The sequence below is a fragment of the Oryx dammah genome, unplaced genomic scaffold (assembly GCF_014754425.2).
Source record: "Oryx dammah isolate SB20612 unplaced genomic scaffold, SCBI_Odam_1.1 HiC_scaffold_6, whole genome shotgun sequence".
NCBI classification, from domain to species: Eukaryota; Metazoa; Chordata; class Mammalia; order Artiodactyla; family Bovidae; genus Oryx; species Oryx dammah.
In genome coordinates this window covers 34,610,963-34,627,068 of record NW_024070190.1, presented here as the reverse complement: position 1 = coordinate 34,627,068, position 16,106 = coordinate 34,610,963, and the positions used below count along the sequence as shown (strand labels likewise).

General features: G+C 39.0%; 1 protein-coding gene across 3 annotated transcripts in view; it reads left to right on the top strand.

Moving 5' to 3' along the window:
- The window catches only part of STOX1 (storkhead box 1), a 67,562-nt gene extending 54,892 nt beyond the window's left edge, over nucleotides 1-12,670 (top strand). Inside the window, exons 2-4 of one of the 3 annotated variants that reach the window (XM_040242234.1) lie at nucleotides 2,518-2,670; nucleotides 4,722-4,918; nucleotides 9,952-10,074. In XM_040242234.1, coding sequence (XP_040098168.1) covers nucleotides 2,518-2,670; nucleotides 4,722-4,918; nucleotides 9,952-9,972 — 371 coding nt within the window. In that variant the 3' untranslated portion in view covers nucleotides 9,973-10,074. Of the gene's footprint in view, nucleotides 1-2,037; nucleotides 2,671-4,721; nucleotides 7,054-9,951 lie in introns of those variants that run through there. The other 2 variants (XM_040242233.1, XM_040242235.1) reach the window with 2 other exon arrangements.
- The last annotated feature ends 3,436 nt before the right edge of the window (nucleotides 12,671-16,106 follow it).

The following is a 16,106-nucleotide window of genomic DNA, read 5'->3' as shown; positions in this document are numbered from 1 at the left end:
TACTCCTTCACAATCAGATTTTCCCAACAAATGGTCTAAAACAGTGGTTTACAACTGAGATACTTTTGACCCCCCAACCCCTTGCTTTCAGGGACATTTGGCAGTATCTGGAGACATTTTTACCCACTCCAGTGTTCTTGCCTGGAGAATCCCAGGGACGGTGGAGCCTGGTGGGCTGCTGTCTTTGGGGTCGCACAGAGTCGGACACGACTGAGGCGACTTAGCAGCAGCAGCAGGAGACATTTTTGGATGCTGCAACTGTGGGAGATGCTCCTGGCATTGAGAGGCCAAGGATGCTAATAAACAACCTTCCATGATCAAGAGAGCTCTGCACAACAAATAATTCTCTGTCTATGGTGACAAACCATCTCAGTTTGCTTTCAACTTTCTGGTTATAGCACTGAAAATCTTGAGTCCCAGGAAATCCCTCAGTCCTTGTCACCCTGGTCATCTGGCCCCATTTGACATCTGTCATCATTTGTAAAAAGTACCAAAGATGAGAAACCCTGCTTCAGAAGGGAGACTCATTAATTTCACTTTTTCCTCACCAACTCCCTTCCTTCAATCTGACATTTTTTGTTTGTTTTGGCTGTGTATTACATGGCTTGTACTTTCAGATTCTTAGTTTGCTGATCCACACCCTTGGCAGTGAATCCTAGTTACTGGACCACCAGGGAATAAATACCCTAGTCTGACTTTTTTTTTTTTTTTAATGTGGCAATGGCTTTATTTATTTGCTTGCACCACATGCCATGTAGGACCAGGGATTGAACCTGAGCCCCCTTCAGTGGAAGGTTAAAGAAGTCTTAACCACTGGATACCACTAGAGAATTCCTCATACTAATTATTTCAATTAGGAAATGGTAGAATGACCAAAATATTAGATTGGGAGTCAGAAGACTGATTTCTGTCCCTTGTTTTTAGAAAAGGCAGAGGAATCAGAGATCAAATTGCCAACATTCGTTGGATCACAGAAAAAACAAGGGAATTCCAGAAAAACATCTACTTCTGCTTCGTTGACTATGCTAAAACCTTTGACTGGGTGCATCACAACAAACTGTGAAAAATTCTTAAGAGATGGAAATACCAGACCATACTTGCCTCCCAAGAAACCTATATGCAGGTCAAGAAGTAACAGTTAGAACCAGACGAACAACAGACTGGTTCAAAATTGGGAATTGAGTATGTCAAGGCTGTATATTGTCACCCTGCTTATTTAACCTTTATACAGAATACATCATGAAAAATGCTGGGCTGGATGAATCACAAGCTGGAATCAAGATTGCTAGGAGAAATATCAACAACCTCAGATATGCAGATGATACCACCCTAATGGCAGAAAGTGAAGAGGAACTAAAGAGCCTCTTGATGAAGGTAAAAGAGGAGAGTGAAAAAGCTGGCTTAAAACTCAACATTCAAAAAACTAAGATCATGGCATCCGGTCATCACTTCATGGCAAATAGATGGTGAAACAATGGAAATGGTGAGAGACTGTTTTCTTGAGCTCCAAAATCACTGCAAATGGTGACTGCAGCCATGAAATTAAAAGATGCTTCCTCCTGGGAAGGAAAGCTATGACAAACCTAGACAGTGTATTAAACAGAGACATCACTTTGCTGACAAAGGTCCATCTAGTCAAAGCTATGGTTTTCCCAGAAGTCATTTACGGATATGAGAATTGGACCATAAAGAAGGCTGAGTGAGCACTGAAGAACTGATGCTTTCAAATTGTGGTACTAGAGAAGACTTTGAGTGTCCTTTGGACAGCAAGGAGATCAAACCAGTCAACCTTAAAGGAAATCAACCCTGAATATTCATTGGAAGGACTGATGCTGAAGTAGAAGCTCCAATACTTTGGCCACTTGATGCAAAGAGCTGCCTTACTGGAAAAACCCTGATTGCTGGGAAAGATTGAGTGCAGAAGGAGAAGGAGGCAACAGAAGATGAGATGGTTGGATGTCATGTCTACCTACCCAATGGACATGAGTTTGAGCAAACTCTGGTAGATAGTGAAGGACAGGGAAGCCTGGTGTCCTGCAGTTCATGGGTCCCAAAGAGTCAGACACAACTTGGTGACTGAACAACAACAACTATTGGCACAATTACTGAGCTTTTTATGGCTATATATATTATAAATAAATACTTCCATCTGTGCTTATCTCTGGTAGCTAATATGAAAAAAATGCTTTGAAAGATGTGAATTGCCATGTAAGCATTGTCTGACCTGAACTCCAGTAGTACTTTGAGCTTTCTTATGCAAACTTATTATCTCTTGCTTATAAAATAGTGACAACTATCACAGACTTCTTAAAAGTAGAGATCACAAAGTAAGCTTTTTTTTTTTTTCCCTGTGGTTTTTATCATTGTGTGTATAATGTTAACAGACTGGGTAAAGACTGATGAAAGAATACCAGTTCCACCTGATATCCAGTCTTTATTCTTGATTAACTAATTTCAAATATTTTCTATGCTGTATCAAATTTATCACTTTTTTTTTTTTTCAAATCTCCAATTTAGGTGATGTCTTTCCAGTGCAAATGAATCCAATAGCTCAATCTCAGTTTATACCTTTGGCTGAAGTTCTCTGCTGTGCTATATCTGATATGAATGCTGATCAGGTTGTAGTAACACAAGAATCACTGTTGGAACATTTGATGAAACGTTACCCAGGTAGAGTAACAAGTTTTTCCTCTATCAGTTCATTGCCTGTGTTTGTTTTCTATTTATAAATCATCTTAAACACATAAAGTGGGCAATATACAATTTTTTTCTTTTATGGATTTTTTAAAAAATTAATTTTTGGCTGTGCTGAGTCTGTGTTGCTCTACTCGGGCTTTCTCTAGTTGCAGAAAGCAGAGGCTTCTATTCTTCGTTGTGGTGTGTGGGCTGCTAATTTTGATGGCTTCTCTTGTTCCAGAGCACAGCTTCCACGTGCTCCAGCTTCAGTAGTTGCAGCGCATGGGCTCAAGTAGTTGCCACTCCTGGACTTAGTTGCTCCAAGGCATGTGGAATCTTCCTGGACCAGGGATTAAACCTATGTCCCCTTCATCGGAAGACGGATTCTTATCCACTGTACCTGCAGGGAATTCCCCATTTTTTTTTCCTATTATAGAAACTTATATTAGAGCCCTGTCAGAAAAAGGTCTGCATCAGCAAATTTATGAGTATTTCTTTTATCTTCCAGATGAACTTTTTCAAAAATAATGTTTATGGTAGTAATTTAATTAAGTCAGACTCTGTAGAAAGGAGGGCAAAGCAAAAAATGATTAATCTTCTCCCCATGCCTCCTTTTTTTTTTTTTCTCTCGACTGTGCTCTGAAGTATGTGGGACCTTAGATCCTTAACCAGGGATGGAACCTATGCCCCTTGCAGTGTAATTGTAGTCTTAAAGACTGTATCTACCTCAGAGGTCCCTGCCTATTCTTAAATTGCCACTTCCCAGTGGTGACAACTTCTATCATTTATAGTTTCTCATGGACTCTTCATATATTTTATTTGAATATATGTAACCTTTTAAAGCAACAAATTGGATCATTCTGTACTTTCTTTCTGGGCCTCCCAGGTAGCACAGTGGTAAAGAATCCACGGGCCAACCCAGGAGATGCAAGATGCGGGATTCAATCCCTGAGGTTGGGAAGACCTCCTGGAATAGGAAATGGCAACCCACTCCAGTATTCTTGCCTGGAAAATCCCATGGACAGTGGAGCCTGGCGGGCTACAGTCCATGGGTTCACCAAGAATGGACACCACTGAGCAACTGAGCACACACATATATGCATTCTTTGTACACCTTTTCTTTTTAAAGTTAAAGACAGATTTTTGATGTCTTTCTGTTGAAGGATATATCAATCTCATTCTTTTCATAGTTGCAGGATATCCCAAATGCACAGTTACACAAGAGTATTTTTCATTTTCCCATTATAAAATATGCATATTGTAGAAAAGTCCAGAAAATATAGAAAAGTAATCACTTATAGTACCACTGCTCAAACAAAGGGCTTCCCAGGTGGTGCTAGTAGTAAAGAATTCTCCTGCCAATACAGGAGACATAAGAGATGTGGAGAAAGAGGGCATGGGAGTCCCTTCCAGTATTCTTGCCTGGATAATCCCATATACAGGAGTCTCCAGGCCATAGTCCATAGGGTCATAGGAGTCAGACACGACTGAAGGGACTGAGTGTACACTCGAAGGAAACCAATACTAACAGACTGATGTATTTTCTTCCAGTGTTACACTTTTAAAACATTGTTTTCACAACGTAAATATAATTTTGAACCCTGCTATTTGGAAAGGGAATTTCTTTAAAATTGTTACCTTCCTTTTTTGAAAAACTACCATAATCCAGATGTTAGGTGGTTACCTAACATCTTACCCAAGCACAGACTGATTTTCATTTTTTCTTTGGATTCTTACTAAGATTTAAGCTATGAGACTGTGGTTTTCAAAAACTTCTATGTTTGCTCTCAAAAAGTCTTTCCTTAATCAAAATTTAAATTTGTAATGAGATCATTTAACTTGGGGTTTCTGTTTGAGGGAACTCATTTTTTTTTTCCCTCTCCTTAACTGGTAACCTACCCATATATCTTTGTGTAGATCAAATTATATTCCTATCATTATTTTTAATGCTTTTTTGACATTTTAATTACATATATTAATTGGTTCACTCATTAAAAATATTTCTTATTCAGAGTCTATCAGGGTAAAATTCTTGTTTGTTTTAGGCATTGCAATTCCATCTCGAGATATTCTTTATACCACTCTGGGAACTCTCATTAAAGAAAGGAAGATTTATCATACTGGAGAAGGATACTTCATTGTTACTCCTCAGACTTACTTCATCACAAATACAACCCCTCAAGAAAATAAGAGAGTTCTGTCAGATGAAAATTCCCAGATGCCAACTTCCATTACATATCTGGTGAACGTGGAGAGCTGTGCAGAGTTAGCCAAAGAAAATGTGGCCTTCATTTCCCATTGTCATTCTTGCCGGTGTTTCCATGAAGAGTGCACTCAGGATGTACAGGAACCACCAGCCGCTGTAGAAGTGACTAGCAAAGGGCAGAAAGGTCTTGTGGAATCCAAATCTTTGGTACACAATCAAGCAGTTCCAGTGTCTGAGGAGAATCACATCTGTGAGAGTATCAAACCTTTACCACACACAAAAGACAGAGAAAAAGTCAAGAAGTTTGGCTTTAACCTCTTCTGGCGCAATATATCCAGAAAGGAGAAGTCCAGAATAAAGCACAGCAGTTTCTCTGCCCAGTTCCCACCAGAAGAATGGCCCGTCCGAGATGAAGATAACATGGACAATATCCCTCGAGACATTGAACATGAGATAATCAAACGAATTAATCCCATTCTGACTGTTGACAACTTAATCAAACATACTGTCCTAATGCAAAAGTATGAGGAACAAAAAATATATAATAGCCAGGGTACATCCACTGATATGCTGACACTCAGACATAAGTATTCTTCAAAAGTGGGAGTTAAGAAAAGACAAGGCTGGTCTGTAAAGCCTCGAAGGCAGGGTCACTCGCACAGGGACAGACACAAAGCCAGGAGTCAGGGAAGTGGGCCTCAGCCGGGAAATGTTAGACTGGAGAAACACCCCAAGCTCCCTGCTACACAGCCTACCTCCACAAATGAAGTAGTACTTCAGAAACCACTTGGTGAGAATCCATCAGTACTAGATCCCCATTTGATTTACAAAAAGCAAATCAGTAATCCTTTCCAGGGTTTGGCTCCCCGAGGGGGCCCAATAACCAAAGGGCACAAAATCGAGAAGACCAGTGATTTGGAACCCAATCAGACTGGACCAAAGGGAAAGCCTTTCGAAAGGTCAAGGTCTTTGGTTTCCTCAAGAATCTTTGAGAGTGAAGCCAAACAGCTATATGGTGAACAATGTAATGACATACTGAGAGAAGAATCCACTTATGTGAATCACTCTACTGTCAAATCTATCAGCGAAGATTTTAGAGACCACCTCTTAAATTACTGTCAATGTAATGGTTTGCAAAATGGTAGTAAATGCTGTTCCTTCAGGGAGAGCATGTTGAGATGTGGTGTGTATGGTGGAGAAAATGAGGCAGTCCCTGAAGTCTCAAGGAAGAGTTATTCTCATTTTGACATATTAGAAGAGACAGAAGAGACACATGTCCTGCCATCTGAAGGGTCCTCTTGTTTAGACCAGGCATCCTCTGCTTGTAGATTAGTTGACAATACAATACACCAGTTCCAAAATCTTGGTCTTTTGGATTACCCAACTGGTGCAAAACATATGAGACAAATTGAGAGACAAGACCGAGACTCTAAAGAAACTCTGATGGGAAAGGCACGTGTCCAAGAAGCACAGACTGTGTGTCTAGAAAATGAAGGGCTTTTTGATGATGACCAGGCCTTGTACCAGAATGAAGTGGAAGATGAAGATGGGGCCTGCAGTTCACTCTATCTGGACGAGGATGACTTTTCTGAGAATGACGACTTAATTCAAATGCTGCCTGACAACATTCAGTTTTCCTTTCCAGAGGGAAACAAGTGGAATCATTTAGGAAAACAGAAGGTGACAGAAAGGTCTCTGACTGAGTACGACAGCAACATAGAGAGGTTTGAGCCTCAGGTGCTTAAAGGAAATGAACATTACAAGCTCACTAACCCTGGTGAAAGCCAAAAACCCAACCTTTCTGCTGAAAACTGTATCCTCAATTTAGGAATCCAGTGTGGTTTTAACTATGAGGAGGAACCCAGTGTCGCTGAATGTGAACAGGCCTCAGCACCTGATGATGGAAGTATATTTGATTACTACAGCACAGGGAAAGCCACTGCTGAGGCCGAAGCCCTACAAGGCTCTGTTGGTGATACAGGAAAGAAACCAGGTAACCGGAGTCAGAGTGCTCAGAGTCAGGAAATGAGAAAACAGTTCACACACAAGTTGGAGCTCTTCAACACTTCACATATGCCTGTGTTGGCTCAGGATGTCCAACCTGAACGCAGTCACTTGGAAGGAGCAGAAACCCAGAGCCTGACAGGGGATAGTGGAATAGATTCTCCACGGTAAGTGCACGCGTAAGTGACCAGCCACTAAGCCACGGGAATTATTAAAATCAAGGGCATATTGAGTTAACTAGTGGGAGGCTCCTGCATAAACCTTTTATAATAATGCAGTTCTGCCCGCCTTTACTGAGTCAATTATATGAAGTTATAATGAAACTCTTACACAATAGAATAGAGTTCACTTTTAATGTGAACCAGGATTTGACTGTTCCACTACTAAAATCTTGAGTTATTTCTAAAGATAGGAAGGAACTATCATAAACCAAGCACTTCCTGAAGTGAAGGTTGGATATTTTCACTTAACATTCCCGGTTCTGTACAATATGAGATAGAGATGTAGCTATTTTCCACGAATCTTTTCCACACCAATTTGTTTAAATAACATTGCTCAGAGTAGAAACATAAAAGTAATTTGGTCATAATAGAATAGTTGAGAAATACTGAAAAGTATTTTTTCTCTTTCTTTGTGGCCTTGTCATGGAGAATGTGGGATCTTAGCTCTCTGACCAGGAATTGAACCAGCATGGAACAGGAATAGACCTCCAGGGAAGTCCCTGAAATTATTTTTAAAAGACACCTATAATCACTCTAACGTCTAAATAGTTTAAAAATCCTTTTTACATTTGGTGTATTTATAACACTTCTGTCTGAACATATTGATCTGTATATTTTGCCTACTGAACTCATACTATAGTTACTATTTTGCATGTTGCTTTTTTAATAGAATATAATGAACATTTCCATGTTATTAGTTTTCTAAAATGTCATCTTAAAATTTGGTGTATATATATATACATTCAGTTCAGTTCAGTTCAGTTGCTCAGTCATGTCCAACTCTTTGCGACCCCATGGATTGCAGCACGCTGGGCCTCCCTGTCCATCACCAACTCCTAGAGTTCACTCAGACTCATGTCCATCAACCCCATGGATTGCAGCACGCTGGGCCTCCCTGTCCATCACCAACTCCCAGAGTTCACTCAGACTCACGTCCATCGAGTCCGTGATGCCATCTCATCCTCTGTCTTCCCCTTCTCCTCCTGCCCCCAATCCCTCCCAGCATCAGAGTCTTTTCCAATGAGTCAACTCTTTGCACGAGGTGGCCAAAGTACTGGAGTTTCAGCTTTACCATCATTCCTTCCAAAGAAATCCCAGGGCTGATCTCCTTCAGGATGGACTGGTTGGATCTCCTTGCAGTCCAAGAGACTCTCAAGAGTCTTCTCCAACACCACAGTTCAAAAGCATTAGTTTTATTATTAAATAAAATCGTGTACCTCCTTTTGAAACAGTAAAGTAATACAGAAAAGTAAAACCAGAAGTCTCCATTTCCCAGCCTTTTCCATTCCTATTCCAAGGAGGTGACCCAAATATTCTTAGCAGTTTGGCATATATCTTTCAGACTTTTTCCCATGCATTTACAACTATAATTATTTTCTAACAACAGATTGTACAGAGCTGTGGCTTTCTTTTTTCACCTAACTTATCATGGATATTTTGCAATCAATACATATATATCCAGCTCATTTTAAAAAATGGCTACTTAGTATTATATTATGTGGACTCTTGTTATGTATATAACCATTATTTTCGTTCCTTTGACATTTCAATTATTCCCAATTTTTTGCTTTAATAACTCAATCTGTAGTAAATTGTTGTTATATAAATGTTTGCAGACATTCTTGATTATAACTTTGGCTAAATTCCTGGGAATCTGCATTTTTTAAACATATGTACTTTATTGGGGAACAATATTCAAGATCTTTCTGCTTGAAATAGTAGTTTATATTGTCATTAAAGTATCGAAACATGCTGTCTTTGAGGTAAACAATGGTGGTGTGAACCAGTAACCCATGGGGTCCCCTTTTTTTCTCTCTCTGGCAAAAGCAAAAACAAAACCAAAAACAAACCCAAAACAGAGTGGAGAAATTGACATGCAATTGAGAATATTTTTACACAGGTTATTAGTTCCCCTACCAGGGATCTAACCCATGCCCCCTGCTGCAGAAGCGTGAAGTCTCAGCTACTAGACCACCAAGGAAGGAAGTCTCTGAGAAACTGAATTTTTAAAAATTGCTTATAATGTGGTTTTCTGGAAAGACTTCTTATAACTATAATCATTAAAGACACCTGTAGAAAAAGAGAGGGGAAATAACATTTGGACATCAATTATGTGCTATAATTGTTATGAATATTAGGGAGACAAAGATGAACAAGATGTTGTTGCTGCCTATAGGAAGCTTACAACTTAGTCGAAAAGACTAACAAATGAACAAACACCAAAGTGCAAACTCTTCATAACTGTCAAAGAGATGTGGAATTAACAGTGATGTGTGGGAAAGACACATTTGAGACATCTCAATGTAATAGACAAGAGAGGGAGAGGAGGCAAGGTGGGAGAAGGGACTGTCAAAAGCAAAATGCCAAACCAATAATGTGAGTTGGCTGAACCAAGGCAGGTATGTTGAATAAGGGACTAACATAGGATACAGCCCTTAGGAAAGAATCATTGTCAATATGAAAAATATTATAGTTGGCTTTTCTCTACCGTATGACTTTTCAAAAAAGAAACAAATTACACAAGAATATATTGGTCACTGCAGTTGTATAGAAGAGTTTTTCAGGGAACTTACTATTTCTGACTAGAATATACTTGATACTAGGTCAAAGAACAGATATTTAGAAAATGTGAACTTCTTAGAAAGCAGCTGTCAAATAATTGAATTGCTTTTGGAAACCCTTTAAAATGTAAAAGAGTACTTTAGAGTTTTAAAGGTTAACTTACTTTGTAAGTTAGTTCCTATTAGTAAATGTACTGCTTCAAAGCGTACCAAATGAAGACATAATGCCTTGGCTAGAAACCGTTTTAAGGACAATAATTCTGTTATTTTTTAATATCTTTAGGACACAGAGTCTGGCATCTAATAATTCAGTCATTTTGGATGGACTAAAAAGAAGACAAAATTTACTGCAGAACTTTGAAGGCACAAACAGCAGTCAAACACTTACATCCAGCTCCTTACTACAACTAACTCCAGTGATAAATGTTTAATTCTTATTTTTTTGGAAACTCTTGTAAAAACATATAGCATTGATATAGAGTGTTTTAATCAACTGAGTTTATAAGAATTCTCTAAAGCCAAACATATATGTTATTAATCTCATTACATATTTTGTTGTAGTTAACTGGCTTTTTCCCTTTTTTGACACTGATTTTTTTGAAGCTTATTATAAATTTATTGGGGATATATAGATTGTTTACAATAAAAAACATGGGATAATTGCTCTCCTAATTAAATATAATTAAGTTGACTATCAGAGAGACATTTATTAGTTTTTCAAATACATAAGATGCTAATTTACTACCCAGTAGTGAATTTCTGTACTCACATCAATGCCGAGTATTTACGGTAAGTGGATCTCACCAGATTTTAACACATAACTCTAGAAAACAGTGTTTTAGGTGCATAGATAATTTGTTTGCAACTAAAGTCTTTTATCATCAGAAAGAATTTGTATAGATGTACTGAGTACTGATACTTTGCAACAAGAATTCCTTCTATCCAATCATTGCTGCCAGGGATATTCTCTGTGACTAGCTTTAACATGAGGAAATGGCTCTACACTAATTGAATGACAATATCCAAAATACCTGTGGCAGTAGGCATATGGCTCACTGTTTCTCTGGCTTCTCCCCATGTTTGAGGCTCTCCATAAAATGGCTGTGAGGAGTTAGGATGTTCTCAGTGGTGGAGATAGAAGGGAAGCAGGATGGCTTGTGAGTAAAAGGGAGATTCTGAATTAAGAGATTTAGAGAAATGTTGGAAGATGGCTGATAGATAATTTTCTACATTTGATCCTTTTTGTTCATCATAAGACCTACTTAGCCTCACCAGAATTTTTTCTGCCAGGTCTTTTCAGACCAAGTCGTAGAATGGTCAGTTCTTTTGGGTTTAGGAAACACATGGGGCAGTCAAGACTGGTTTCATCATGTTGGGTAGATGATAATGCTGACTTTCAGTTGAGGGGATGTTTCTTCTAAGAGGTTTCTAAGGATTATCAAGGATGTTTGAATAGAGAATACTTTCCAGCTCTCACCATCCAGGTAACAGTGAAGGCCAGAATGATGAAGCTCAGCACTGTGGGGAGCTGCCTCCAGGCCCTGTGAGAGTGCAGAGGACCTGAGATCAGATGCGTCCCCGCTTCACTGTGGTTGGATCACTCACTCCTGACAGTTGGTTTTCGTGGCTCTGACCAATCTACCATGGCATTCCAAGATTAACTGTGGTCACTGGGATATTCAAAAAACCCTGGGTAAAGTACCAAGGGTTATCTGGATAGAAAAGCCCTGTGGGGGAGGCAAAGATTTAGGGGGTCTTACAGCTTCGAGTCAGCACCAGTGAATGGAAGTTAAGAGAAGAAAAAAATTCAGCTCATTATGAAGAACTTATTAGATAAAACTATCTGAAGATGAAGTAGGCAACTCTGTAAACAAATGAACTTCCCACCATTTAGGACATTCAAGCAGAGGTTTGGTGATCCCTTGATGGGTATGTTGTAGAGGTATTTTCAGTACTTTTCTTAAAAGTATGACAGAACTAGATGATTTTGAAGATTCTTTCCACCAGTAGAGTGAAGGTTATATAAAAATATATCCAATTTTTAAAAAATGGGGAAAAGAAGATTCACTGAGGGTCTTGTGAAATACTGAACTCACTCAAAATTCTCAAGTACTGCTTCCAGGTCTCCATGTCTGCACTTTCCCTACCAATCCTTGGTAAAAGGAGTACCGACTACTCTTCTTTGATCTTGGACCTGGACAATTGTCTTAATACAGTGGGGAATCCAGAGTCTTTCGTGACTCTGGCCACATCTAGGGACCAATGAAATCTATCTAGTTTTTTCAGATACATTTGATACTCTCTAAATGTATTAAATGAAGCCTATTATGAAACCAGTAAACCTCCTTTCTGTAAAACACAACATATGACCACAGATATTAAAGTTGAGTGTACATGTTCTTAAATTCTTGTTTGGGAGATTATTCTCTACAATGGGTGCCTTGAATTTTTTTTTTCCCACTATTAATTTTTGTGTGTGGAAATTTTCCTTAATGATTTTCTTTCCCACTTCTGTCTGTTTGCTGAGAGAAAACCGTTCTCTTGAAATAGCGTCGGTGACCTGAGTTTAGGAGTCAGATAAGTTTAAATCATAATTCCAATCCTTCATAGCTGTATGATGGAGAAAGTTACCAAGCTTCTCTAATTCATTTTTTCTCATCTGTAAAGGAAGATAGTAATGATATATACTTTAAAAGAATTGTAAGATTAGACAATAATCTATTTAAAGTGCCCAAAGCAGGATGCACCTAACATTGTTACAAATATATGTATTTTTGTATATTTATTCACAAAACTCATCTATACATGGCCCATTATAGAGGTCTCTTGTTTTTGCCAGGTTGTCTGGAAATCCTCCATTTAGAGATTCAGTCCTTCAAGATTATAGAAAAGTATCATTAACCAAAATCCAGACATTCCTGGGCAAGGTATTATGCTTTTGGCTAACAAGTTTTCAATTAATTCCTTATGCTATAAATAGGAATAAAATATGCAAAGCATGGGCTTATTGTGGCTTGTCATATAATGTGAGATCACCTTCTTCTTCCTCCTCCTCTTTCATCTGGGATCTCAGACCCCTCAAAATCCTCAGAGTAGCTGGCTTCTGTAAACAATTTTCAATATTTAAATAATCCTAATAGAAACCATACATACCCTTTGCCTAACTCCTTGCTAACTGAAATATCAGTTTCTTTGCCAGTGGCTAAACTTACACCTACTCAGTAATGCAACCCTATCACATGCTGGTGTGACATTGTTAAGCTTCATTGGTATCTTATTCTTATATTAGAATAATCATGAATCAATTATTACTAAATGCAGTTTAGCAGACAGAATGTTTCACAGTGTCAACTCCATGAGGAAGAATAGAAAGAGCCATAGCAGAGAAAAAACTGGGATCAACTGCATTTTGAGAATCCATCCTACAGTTACCTGAGAAAGCTTTTAAGGAAGGGTGAAGACAGACTAATGCCTAAAAGGAGTGTGGGAGAGACATGAGGGTCATGAGTCAAGATTGGCCAAAGGATATATCTAAAAGAAACTCATAACTATCTTGCTGGCTTCTACAGATCCTTGTCTTACTTGAAATCTTAGAAATTTGTTCCCTTTTCAGTAGTGAAAGCAAAAGTTGCTTATAGGCCATGGAATTCTCCAGGCCAGAATACTGGGATGGGTAACCATTCCCTTTTCCAGGGGATCTTCCCAACCCAGGGATTGAACCCAGGTCTCCCCGCATTGCGGGCGGATTCTTTACCAGCTGAGCCACCAGGGAAGCCCAAGAATACTGGAGTGGGTAGCCTATCCCTTTCTCCAGGAGATCTTCCCAACCCAGGAATTGAACCGTGGTCTCTGGCATTGCAGCGAGTTAGCAATAGCTATTCCATTTCTTGGGGAATGGTGCCCTCTTCTGAAGAAACTGAGTGACTTACTCAGTTTGATTGAAACTTTGATTCAAAGCTTCTACAAAGTAATTGACTAAAGAAACAGACCTTCTTCCTAAGGTTAAACCTTTAAAAAGCTTTCCCAAATAATTTGAATTATGAGCTAGACACATATAGAAGTTATACAGGTGCTAAATAAATATGTTCAAAGCTGCCTCCTTGCCAACACTGTCAAAACCTGAAGCTAAAAGAAATAGAAGTACCTCTGTACATTATCTCTGTTGTATTGTTATATCAGGGGATCCCCCCAATTCCTTGAACTATCAGCAGGAGAGGCATTTTGCCCCTATTTTACTAACAAAAAGCCAGGTTTTACAGCTGGCCAAGGTCATGTGGCTAGCAAGGGTAGAAACCACCTTTTCTGTTCCCTCTTTCATTTTCTCCTTAGTACTCTCTTCAACCTCTGCCTTCAACATCTCTTGACACACTTGTAGCTGCCCCTTAAACTGTTTCCATGTCCTAACATTTTAAAATGGTGGTTCAATTCCTCACATAATCTTGACATGAAGATGGCAAAATGGTTCTTTGTACCTTCTACTTTCTAACTATGAAATAAAAATCTGGCCCACTAAGGTTTGAGAAAGACCAGAGAGGCAGGTTTATAATCATCTTGTTTTTATAGAGTTTAATGAGCCAAAACCAAGGCAAGGAAAATCTTATGGAATGTCACAACAGAGCAACAGATGAGGCATTTCAACTCTCAAATTTTGAGAAATTGTATCGGGAACTGCGGCAAAATATTTGGAAAACAAAGATGTTCTAGTAATACCACGTTTTGAGTTACTTGTACATTTTAATTATTCATTCTACCCCCTTTGTGTTCCCCCCAATAAATTTCATCATCTGTATAAATCTTTTGAGACTTACAGGGACCAAATATGAAAAAATGAATTATCCATTCCATCATCTCCATTCCTAGCGTTTTCGTTTGATGCCCACTGAGAACACATGTAGTGGTACTCCAATTTTTTTCAGCTAAGCCACACTTGAGTCAAGTTATTTATGACTCAGTTTAATTTCCCCACAGTTGCCCTCTCCACCTGACACAGACTGCAGTCAGAGTTTTGATTCAGTGAGTTTGGTGCTTAGAATGTAGGGTTTGTAGACTGTCCCAAATCATAGAACGTCATTCTAAAAAATACTAATATACTTATTAGTCTCTTGCCTAGGGAGTCTCAAACAGTCTAGTCCTTTTTCAGACCTGTTGTATGACCTACAGCATAACAATGAATGCCAAAAATAGTTGAGGCACTAAAGCTTTATCTGTATTTGATTTTCAACTATAACATAGTAACAGCTATTCCTATGATTATCCCAATTTTGTACATGTGACATTCTTAGCCACATCCACTCCTGTGTTTCTATGCACATCATACCTTGTTGTATGGCTACAAAGACTTCACAGTGGTAGAACTGGGAGTGGGTGTGAGAGTGGGACATAAAGGTTTTAGAACAGCACCAGTCTAGAGATGCATAGCTATTATGATTTAGGGAGAGACAAGCATTTTTTCACCATCAACTGAACACCCCATTTGTTCACATACTGAATCCATTAGGTCACTTTAGATAAACGTATAGCCCCTGATTTCAGGCCAACCCATAATTATACAGAAGACCTGTAGCAATCACACATTTATCTCTGGGGTGTCAGTTATTCAAGACGAATAATCAAACTCTAGGACGTGTCAGTTCAGTTCAGATGCTCAGTCTTGTCCAACTCTTTGGGGAATTGTAGCAAACTGAAATGTTGCCAAGACTTAAATTTGATACTCATGTTACAAAGCTGGTGTGCTAGACATTGTCAAGAGGTCTGCGAGTACCCCTGCACCTACATCTCAATTTGTTTTTTCTCCACTCAAGAGCAGCTAGGTTGATGAGATCATGAAGATATTAAAAAGAAAGGGGCTGTGAAAAGAAAGTCAAAAACAAGCTAGCACCAGTGATGTAAGAAAAGATATATGCCAAAGAGCCCTTTGTATTATCAAAAGGTTTCCAGTTTTGTTCAAGGTTGTAACTCACGGTCAGTTAATAACCATAAGTAAAATCCTTTTATCCACTGCAAATACATAAGCTTTCGAAGACATTTTAGGCTTGTTTCTTTCCTAGATTTCTCCAGATTTTCCCTATTTTATTCATTCTATGTTTTATGGGAACATCTTTCCCAAAACGTCTGGTAAACTCAAAGCTTTCAGGTTGGTGTGGCAGAGAAAGCAATGATCTGGGATTCAGGAGATGAGCTCTCTAGTCCTCATTGTGCCACTGATAGTGTGACTTAAACCAAATTAATCTTCTTCAGGGGGGGTTGTGTACTGAGTCGTTCGGTCGTGTCCCACTCTTTGCGACACATGGACTGTAGCCCGCCAGGCTCCTCTGTCCATCGCTATTCTTCAAGCAAGAATACTGGAGTGGGTTGCCATGCTCCTCCAGGGGACCTTCCCAACCCAGGGATCGAATCCGGGTCTCCCGCATTGCAGACGGATTGTTTCTGAATCACCGA